The sequence below is a fragment of the Sylvia atricapilla genome, chromosome 2, assembly GCF_009819655.1.
Source record: "Sylvia atricapilla isolate bSylAtr1 chromosome 2, bSylAtr1.pri, whole genome shotgun sequence".
Classification (NCBI taxonomy): domain Eukaryota; kingdom Metazoa; phylum Chordata; class Aves; order Passeriformes; family Sylviidae; genus Sylvia; species Sylvia atricapilla.
Window position 1 is genome coordinate 102091045 of NC_089141.1, and position 10377 is coordinate 102101421.

The 10377-nt window shown below is 46.5% G+C and overlaps 1 protein-coding gene across 2 annotated transcripts; it reads left to right on the forward strand.

Annotated features, from left to right (window-relative positions):
• The first annotated feature begins 6089 nt into the window (after positions 1 to 6089).
• SAT1 (spermidine/spermine N1-acetyltransferase 1) lies at positions 6090 to 8840 on the forward strand. Of its 2 annotated transcripts, XM_066313982.1 has the most exons (6): positions 6091 to 6366; positions 6491 to 6542; positions 6627 to 6710; positions 7882 to 7983; positions 8072 to 8112; positions 8328 to 8840. In XM_066313982.1, the coding sequence occupies exons 1-6, from the start codon at positions 6301 to 6303 to the stop codon at positions 8496 to 8498; spliced, it is 516 nt and encodes a 171-aa protein (XP_066170079.1). In that variant the 5' UTR covers positions 6091 to 6300; the 3' UTR covers positions 8499 to 8840. The 2 variants fall into 2 exon arrangements, with proteins under 2 accessions (XP_066170078.1, XP_066170079.1); XM_066313981.1 differs by having other exon boundaries at positions 6090 to 6366; positions 6491 to 6710.
• Positions 8841 to 10377: the final 1537 nt, after the last annotated feature.

A 10377-nucleotide genomic window follows, 5' to 3' on the forward strand; every position in this document is an offset into this window, starting at 1 on the left:
GCAGACAGGGTTATTAGACATTGGAATGGACTGCCCAGGGAGGTGCTGGAGTGTTTAAGGAAAAACTGGGTGTGGCACTCAATGCCGTGGTCTGGTTGACAGGTTAGTGTTCGGTCACAGGTTGGACTCGATAATCTTGGGACTTTTCCAACCTAATTGGTTCTGTGAAAATAAAGCTGTGTTAAATAAGCTGTGGCTTTGCACAGGCAAATAATCAACAAGTTCAATTAATCATATATATATATATATATATTAGTTTGTTTGGTTTTGTTTTGTTGTTTTGTTTGGGTTTTTTGTTTGTTTGTTTTTATTCCCGGGAGCTGAAGAAACTTAGAGCAGAGACCACATGGGGTGTGTGGCAGAGGGGCAGCCCTGGCTCTGTGCCGAGACACCACAGAGCTCATAAGGACCAGCGCATTTGCCATAATTGTGTCTGCACCTCCTGGGACAAATGTGTATCGGGCTACTGCGTGTCCCTGAGAGCCACCTGCGCCTTCAGGGCCCGGTTAGCTCTGCTAATGAAGGGCTGACAGTAAAGGCGAGGAGATGAGGTCCTGTTTGGAGGTCCCAGGGCTGTTTATTATCTGTGCATGCATAACTGGTACAGCCCCGAATATGTTCCAGCGACGAGAGCCAAAATGTGGCCAAGGATCCAGGGTTATATACCAGAAAAAAGGGTGGTCCTGGGGGTCAAGGTCCAATAGGGATAGGGAAACATGGTGCAGAGGGGTGGCAAGGAACCGGGGCGATTAATGGGGTCCCAGGTGGAACACTGCAATAACAATAACTCAATGGGGTTCAAGGGAAGGAAGGATATTCCAGAAGGGGTGCATACATGGTGAACGGGAGCTGAACAGGGTGACATAACTTGACAAACCAATGAAACAACAAAACCTAAGGAATATTAACGTGTGGCTGCAAAGGCCCGTGGGAAGAAGGTTTTTCTCACCCTAATCTCAAAGGTATCTCTCCTGGTGGCAGGCCCCTGGGCCTCCGCAATGATGTATACACGTGTTCAGGTGCAGCCCGTGGCTTCCACACCACCCACAATGTTTGTGGTTCCCACTGGCCATTTCAGCTTGCCAGCAAAACAGTGTATACAGGAGCTACAAGTTAGCAGAGAAGTTGTTAAGCGCACCTTGCTGAAAACTTAGCAAAACACCAGCGAGATTGGAAGAGGATATGAGAAAACATGTTCTGGCAAACACAAAATACATTAACCAGAGTATTCATTACGTTTAAATGTAACGCCTGACAATTAGATGGTCTTTAAAGCCCCTTCCAACTAAAACCATTCTGTGTTTCCATGAAAAAGCTGAGGGCGCTATTGTAAAGCTTCTCGCTCATCTGGTCATAAGGAGAAAAAAAAAAAAAAAAAGTGGAAACTTGGTATGCGCACGTACTGAAAGTTCAAAAATCGAGGTGCCATGAAAAGAATCACCTCTGGGCAGTGCAGAAGACTGTGCCAAAGACAAAACTGTGACTGTGTTACATAATAAAAACCCCTAGTCATTGTGCAAACCCCCGTTAGTTATAAGGGAAAATTTAGATTTCATGGGTTTCTTTTTAAAGCCTGAGATTTTTTTTCCCCTGATTTAAGTACACTTTGGCAGGATCAGAGCCAAAGAGACTCCTACTGTATCCAGATACAATACTTCTACTGTATCCAAAACTGAGGCGTGGCTGGATTCTTTCCCAACATTTATTTCTATAACTTTTAGACCTCAAGTCGCTTGCACACATGATATAGATGATTTGTGGATTCAGGCAGATAATTAGCTATGTCTAAATCCCAAATTCATTAAACTGCATAATTACAAATGACAGATAAGATATAATAGCCTACAGGAATAGATTTCTAATGATCTAAAATATGTTTTCAAAGATAAGAAAGAAAAATTATGGTTCTTTTATTGCCAGTGTAAGGAAATTCATGTAGCTTTACCACATGAAACTTAATTCTGCATTTGCCCTGAATTCTGAGCATTGCTCATGCAGTATTTATTTAGTATTTTTACTATTCTGACAGAGATTCATATATTTTCTATGTACAGCCTAGATATAGGCTGTAATTTTATACAAATAAACTGTAATTTTAAGTGGCTTGAATAAAAGATCAGAAGCAGCTGTGAACTCATAAACACAAGGTCTAAGGATTAGGAAGAAAACATTCAGTTGAAAATTATAAGACAATCCCAAATGTCCAAAATCATGAAAAATTACAGGTCAATACTGAATATTAATTGCATTTTCTGTATTTTGCTCCAGAGATTTGACAGGACATGCAACTTGGATTGAAATACCTGGAAATATTTATTAGAGCAACCAAAATCAATAACTTGCTACATTTTAATGTGAAATAAGGAGGTTTTCTCCTTCTCATTTACAGAGAACCTCTGAGGCATGAGAGAGGCATTCATACAGGAATGCAAGGAATCTTCCTAGCAAAGGAGGAAATCAAAAATTAAAACAGGGGAAGAGAGCTTGATTAGTTGAACAGTAAAGAAAGAAAGTGGTGCCCACTTTGAGCCTCTCTGTCCATCCTCCAAGGAAACAGAACATTAGAAAATTTAGATGCAAATAAAAACATGGTTTTGATACAAGTGCAGATGGGGTCCCATAAGTCTTTGAACAAACTGTTCAGTTGCATTGCTATGAAAGGCTCTGGGGGAACTGGCTTGGCTATTTCCTGTATCTTCAGACTAGAAAAGAGCTCCATCTCTGGGCAGGATGTGGGCAGGATGTGCTCCTCAGTCACATACATAACACTCCATGTGCTTTTAACAGCTGTTTATAAAAGTTCCTGTTGTGTGCTAAAAAAGAAAGTGCTGCTTGCTATTTTGCACAAATTTTTCTGTTTCTCCTATGAGCAATATTTAGGGAGAAGATACAATAAGAATAATAGGAATGATACACATTTTAGATAGTTCTAACCATTTTACCTTCTCAAACACCAAAATCCAACCCTCCTGGTGGAAACGCAGATGGATTCAGTCAGCAGGTTCCACCTGGAGGAAGCTGCTGGCTGATACAGAAGTGAGCTAATACAGACTTTAGTACATATTTCATTCTAACAGAGTATTTCAACACTGGTTTACCCTAAACACGTTTGCTAAACACCTGCCACTACACATATTTGCACAATTTTAAAAAGTCTTGATCCTTTTCAGGAGACTTGCCACTACTCATTCCTTGGAGAGAAGTGCATATGAACAGGCTGTGAGCACTGAAGGATAAAATCCAAGCCCTGTGCAGGTCATTAAAGATTTCATCATTGGCCTCAGCTATGTCAAGATGACATGAAACCCGCTCAAAGACAAACAGACCTGAGACAAAAGGAAGAAGCTGTAAAACACACACCAAATTAGTCTGATTAATTCACAAACTGAGTTCTTTTGGAACCTTTTTGTAAAACATTCTTACCATTCTTATGAAACTTACTTATTCTGGAAAAATATCCCTAATAATACATAACTAAATAATTGTACTATAGTCTCTGAGATCTAGATATCTTAATTAGCTACTTTTTTAATTTTCTTTTTTTTTTCACTAAATTCTCTACATTTCCTATTGTTTCATGAAACATTTTTTTACACTTCGTGAATTTTTTAAAAATATTTTTTCCTTCTGCCTTGTGAAATTGAAAGCTAAATCCAATGAACTGTGTTAACTTGGGCAAAACAATATCAGCATATTTCTGAACAAATTAAAGCAGGACTTTCAAAAACAGTCAAGACAGAAAATGTCTGGGTATTTTTTTGCTGAGACTTCAACTTCTAAATCATGTGACTTTTCTGACTTGAGAAGAAAGAAACCAGGCACTTTGTGTTCTTACACAGCAGTAGGTTTCCTGATAGTGTGACTTCCTCATTGTGAAATGCAAAACAAAGAGAGTTGAGACAACACAAAGGCTGTTGTCTTTCACAGAGACAGTATTCCTCATTTCTGATCCCAGTCTAATCATTTCTAGGGAATGAAAAAAATCTGCATTCATTAAAGGTATGTTGTTAGGCTGAGTCTGTTCTTTGGTAGTTTATTCAGATTGTCTCCCTACTAAATGCCCTGTCCCGAGGGATTTCCAGACTCATAACCCATGAAATAAATTTTAACTTTTCTACTACTAGCCAACTAGCAACTAGAGGTTGCTTAGTGATATGGAAATGCTTCTGATCTTTGGACATCTCTATTCTTGCTCCAGTAGAGGGTAAACTGAGCCAGTCAGGGTGTTTGCATAAATCCTAAATTATTCTCCCAGGCCTTCAGGCACTTTCCACTGTGTGCTAATGCCAGCCATCCAAACACACACTTTATACACACTTCTTTATACAATCCTCTTGCACTATCACGTTCCATGCTGCTCCCTCTGTCTAAGTGAAAGCCAACCTTGTAGTTTGTTGGATACATTAAAAAATGGGGGGTGTGTTGTGAGAGTCAGCAGCATGACTTTGTGTCTTCCTATATCCCAAACCACTCTTAAAACAAGTCTTTATCTTACATTTAACTTAACATTTAAGTTAAGTTAAGTTAAGTTAAATGTAAGATAAAGTGCTCCTTTACAATATCTAAGAATGGTAGTGGCACAGCTCATAGAAGAGGGTGAAAAGAAAAGCACACATATGGCAAAGATTTGCACTTCTCTGGGTGGCCCAGCTGCTAGGTCCATGGACCGCACAGTCATCTAGATCATGATCCAGCTCATTCCTCAGCACACAGCAGTATCGCTGGGTAATATCCAGAGGAAGCACAGGGCTGAGGATAATTCCTCCATCCTTTCATACTCTAAACTCATGTTGTTGAGTCTACCCAGACGGAATTTTCCTCATCACACCCACCTCTCTCCTCAGTGACATCCATCCCTCCATCGGGATGGTGTCAGAGCCTCCTTTACGGCAAAATACTGGTAGATGCCCCTACTTTAAACCCACTCCTTCGTGCTTCTCTCGGCACTAAGCCTTTCCCCTCCAGTCCGGCGGGTTACGGAGTGTGTGCCTGGGAAAACGTCCCAAGACCAAGGTTAAACTTCAGTGGTTTGAACCTTTCTCCGTAAGGACGCTCCTGCCCGGGGGGGTACCTTGGTGCTAGACACGCTTCCCTGCTCCCCGGGTTGGATAGGGATCACTGCTCCGCGTTTCTCGCAAACACTGAGGGTTTTTTTCTCTCTCTTCCCACAGCAGGGCACCAAGTGCCCCCCAACGCCACCCCTCGCTCTGCGGCCAGGGCGGCGCCACGGCCCCGGCCACGCCGCCCGCGCAAGGAGAGCCCCGAGCTGACGGCAGCGTCGGGCTCGCTTTTCGGGGTGCCACGGCAGCCGGTGCCGGCAGAAAGGGGGCCGGCGGTGCCGGGGCCCTGAGGGCAGTGCCGGGGGCCGCTGAGGGCAGTGCCGGGCCCCTGAGGGCAGTGCCGGGGGCCGCTGAGGGCAGTGCCGGGGCCCTGAGGGCAGTGGTGGGCCCGCTGAGGGCAGTGCCGGGGGCCGCTGAGGGCAGTGCCCGGGGCCGCTGAGGGCAGTGCCGGGCCCCTGAGGGCAATGCCGGGCCCCTGAGGGCAGTGCCGGGCCCCTGAGGGCAATGCCGGGGCCCTGAGGGCAGTGCCGGGCCCGCTGAGGGCAGTGCCGGGGCCCGCTGAGGGCAATGCCGGGCCGCTGAGGGCAGTGCCGGGGGCCGCTGAGGGCAATGCCGGGCCCCTGAGGGCAATGCCGGGCCCCTGAGGGCAGTGCCGGGCCGCTGAGGGCAATGCCGGGGCCCTGAGGGCAGTGCCGGGCCCGCTGAGGGCAGTGCCGGGGCCCGCTGAGGGCAGTGCCGGGCCCCTGAGGGCAATGCCGGGCCCCTGAGGGCAGTGCCGGGCCCCTGAGGGCCGGTCCCGCCGCCCGGGGAGAGCCGCCGGGCTCTCGCCCTACAGGCCACCCAGCCCCGCCAGGGGGCGCCGCGCGCGGAGTGGGGGGGCGAGTCACGAGACGGCCGCGGCTGTTGCTGGCAGGCCCGGGCAGGATTCCGGGCAGGGGCGCGGCCATTGGCTGAGGACGAGCACTGCGAGCGCTCCCATTGGTCGATGGGCGGGAAAGGCGGGGCGAGGACGTCTTTAAATACGGCGGCCGGAGCCGGCGGCTTGCACTCTCCGAGCCGGGGAAGGAGCGGTAGCGAAGCCGGACCGCCAGCATCCGAACGCCGCCGGGACATGCTCGCAGCCTGACTGACCGCAGGTGGCCGCCGCGCCCGGGACACGAATGAAGAAGCAGCTGCTCCTCCTGTTCACACACCGGGGACTCGTCAGCCGAGGGGGCCGCAGGGGGAAGCGTCGCCGAAAATGGCCTCGTTCAGCATCCGCGCCGCGCGTCCCGAGGACTGTCCCGACCTGCTGCGACTGATCAAGGTGCGGGCGGGGTGCGGCGGCGCCGGCGGGCGGGGGCAGCGCTGCCCCGAGCCTCAGCAAAACAAACTGTTGCGCAAGGGCGGGGGGGCGGGGAGCGGCCGCTCACAACCTCCTTCTCTTCCAGGAACTTGCGAAATACGAGGATATGGAGGACCAAGTGGTGCTAACTGAGAAAGGTATGGAGGCTGCAAGAGCTCACCCGGCTGGCGGCCGAGTGACAGCACCTGTGGCTCAGGTGCGTGTGTATTCTGCTTTTCTAGAGCTGCTTGAGGATGGTTTTGGCGAGCACCCTTTCTACCACTGTCTGGTTGCAGAAGTGCCGAAAGACCAGTGGTCGTCGGAAGGTGAGACTTCCTGATATTTATTTTTGGATGCTAAGTACACAGAAGCATCATTTGCTTAATAGTAACGATTGTAGATAAGGTTCTACCAGTGGACTGGGGTAGGAGGACTAGGTTAACTGGTAAATTTCAGTAATATATAGTGGTACTCTGCTGAAGTGGTTGCTAATCCTGGAAGCATGGGAGATCAGGTATAACATAATGCGCTTGCCTCCAATTATTAAATGGCTTTTCTTGTTTGACCCTGACTTACCTTTATGTAATTCTGTTGAATCACATTTTTTTCTTTAATTTGTCCCCAATCTTCAGGTTACAGTCTCTAGCTTCGCCATGTACATGGCCCTTCTGTGTACATGGATGGGCGGGGAGGTAACTAAAAGATCCGTTACACAATAAAGTAGATGATCATAATATGAGGTAAGGTCTACAGGGACAAGTGCTATTCCCAAACCTTTACCAAAGACAGTAGATGACAGAAACCTGTTTGCACGCTTCTCTTAGAGTATGTGCAGAGTGTTATGGCAGATGCAGTTAAAATACTCAGGGTTTATGTATGAGTGGGCTGTTGTTGGAAGAGTTGGTTTTTTTCTCTCTCTTGAGCTGCAGAGTTATAATTGAAGCTGTGGCTTTACTTATCTTGAATCCCTAGTGCTGAAGGTAAAGAAAACAGCGTGATGCTCAGTGGAAGCATGAGTAGAAGTGCTTGAAAGGCTGCCTGTAAATAGGCCTTATGGCACAGTAGTTATTGAGGAGTGTACATGGAAAGATCAGTGTTTTCCAGGGCTTGACAGACTGTTGCCTAAGGAAGCAGAGCTGGGGCAATAATCTAGATTGTGAGCTGCTGTGTGAAGTTTTTACTTGTCTTCCAGACTGGAAATGAATCAGTAAGGGTGTGCATTATCTTGTAGAAGAAGGCCATGTTAGCACTTACTATGATAGTGCTTTTGAGGATTTCAGGGTATGGACGGGGCAATCTCTTTTTATTAGGCTGATAAAAATTTGTCAGAGCTTGTGTTTTCAATTGTGTGCTTATTTGCAAACTTCATTTTTAATTGTAACCTAGTATCAATATATTTGCATGTCTCAGAGAATCTGTATGTTTAAACATGCATGTAAAACTTAATATTTTTACCTTTTAAATTCCAACTGGCTGAAGTTACACCCTTTGTTTCAGAAACATGCATCGTGGGCTTTGCCATGTATTACTTCACTTATGATCCATGGATTGGGAAACTGCTGTACCTTGAAGATTTTTATGTGATGGCTGAGTACAGAGGTACTTGTTGCAGAATTAGATGAGTTGCTACTCATAAGGCTTTTCTGTAGATTTAAAACTTAAGTTTCTTGTTTTTTGTTTTTTTTAGGACTTGGTATTGGGTCAGAAATTCTGAAGAACTTGAGTCAGGTATGTCTAAGTGCTAAGTCTAAGCAAGAATTAAGGGAGGTGGCAGGACTCTAGACAGCCTAGAACATTGCCTAGAGTCTGGTAAACTGTGAGAAACGCTGCAGTGGGTGTGGATTGAACTGGATGACTTGTGGTGGAGTGCAGTTGCTGAGGAATGTGGCAGGTTGTCCCCGGGGCTGTCCCCAGGCTGTGACGGTGTGGCTTTGGCTTTGCAGGTGGCTGTGAAGTGCCGCTGCAGCAGCATGCACTTCCTCGTGGCAGAGTGGAACGAACCCTCCATCAGGTTCTACAAGAGAAGGGGCGCCTCGGATCTGTCCACCGAGGAGGGCTGGAGGCTCTTCAAGATTGACAAAAAGTATCTCTTGAAGATGGCAGCAGAAGAGTGAGAGATTATTCCAGCAAATAAAATTTCTGCAAATATATGTGCTCTCTGAATAAACTCCTTTTTGCTTTCTGTGTATGTACAGTTTGTAGTGGAATAAAGTAGCATGGATGCTAATAATGACAGTGCAGGTGTGGTCATAGAGTGATGGTACTGTGATCTGGAGCTGAGGCATCTCTGAAGTTCAGTATATGCTTGTGTGCATCCTTTACCAGTGTGGGCTTGTAATCCTTGTATATGGAAACTTCATTCTTGTAAGTGTCATTCAAATGTGTACAATGTACACACTGGTAGGGTTTGTTTTAATTATTGCTTTTTATAAAAATAAAATAGTGTTTTCACTTCATGGCAGTAGTTCTGACTTTAATTCTCACATAAGGTTTTCCATCAAATAACATGCAGATTAATAAAAGACTGGATTGACTTTAATCTTCTCACAAGTGAAATTATTTACTATGGTCCCAGTGGGATAGAAGTGCATTTGTGTGCCTGTGGGGACCTGGTGGCAAGGTTCTGAGCACCTGTGTTTGAAAGGGTTTAAGATAAACCTCTGCTTGGTCCTTGTGACCAATATTTTTAGGTATGGTTGGAGTTGCTAAATTAGGTTGCTGCTCTCTGGACAGCTGTTCCAGAAAGTCTGGAGCTTGGGCTTTCCACTTACCTGCAGCGCCCCTCACCTGGAAGGGCATAGCCTTGAAGGGAAAGATTCATCCTGGTGTGGTTCCAAAGCCTAAGTAACAAAAATTGGTTCTGATTGATCACATGAAATGGAAGTATATTTACAGACCAAACTCAAATGCTTCTGGGGCCGTGCGTTTCTGATCATGATTTCAGATCGGGTTCAGCATTTCTGCTGAGCCTCAGTGGCTGGGCTGAGCTGCAAGTGCTGTGTTAAATGGTAGGAAACTAGCCCTGTGTCTTTAAGCCTTTGCACAGTAGCAGGTGAAAACAGTGCTGCTCATCAATATTTTAGTTGTCTTTGAAACAAATTAACAACTTTGCAGTACTGTGTTTACCCTTCTTGGAAGTGGATGCATGCAAACTTTGTCCTGCTCTCCTCTTGCTCTCTGGTAACCCTGCAATAAAAAGGCTTTTTTTGGCCAGCACTGCTTTCACTTCAAAGGAAGGGAAGAGACTTAGCTGCCCTTTAACATGAACTGGTTTAAATTAAACAAGGTTTTAAGCCTGTTAGTCACTGTATGTAAATCATGTGTCACGTGGAAGATGTTTCCTCATCTTAGGGAGTAGTGGGCAGTGACTGCTTCAGCCATGGGAAATGCTGAGCTAGTTGTAAGGTATCACTGCCCAGGGCTGAGAGAGCTGTGCATCTAACTCTTCTTACTTTCTGTTTGGTTTTTAGCTGATGTGTAGTCAGCAGTGTGCCAGCCCTTCCTAGGTGTGAGGTTTGGCTGTCAGCTGTTGCTTCAAGAGTGAGAACACTAATAAAAAATACAGGAGCTCTTGGGAGAGAGCAAAAGGTAGCTCTTCCTTGGGCGTGTTGTTGGACAAGAAGCTCAACATTGTCTTGGTGACATGCACTCGCAGCCCAGGCAACCAACCATGTCCTTGGCTGTATCCAAAGCCCTGTGGGCAGCAGGTCAAGGGAGGGGGCTCTGCTCCATTCTGGGGAAACCCACCTGGAGTGCTGCATCCAACCCTGGGGTCCCCAACATCAGAAGGATGTGGACCTGCTGGAGTGAGTCCAGAGGAGGCCATGAAGATGATCAGAGTGCTGGAGCATCTTTCCCATGAACACAGACTGAAGGAGTTGGAGTTGCTCAGCCTGGAGAAGAGAAGGCTCCAGGGAGACCCAGCAGCCTTCCAGTACCTAAAGGGGCTACTAAAGAAAGCTGGAATGGGACTCTTCACAGGGGCAAGACAGC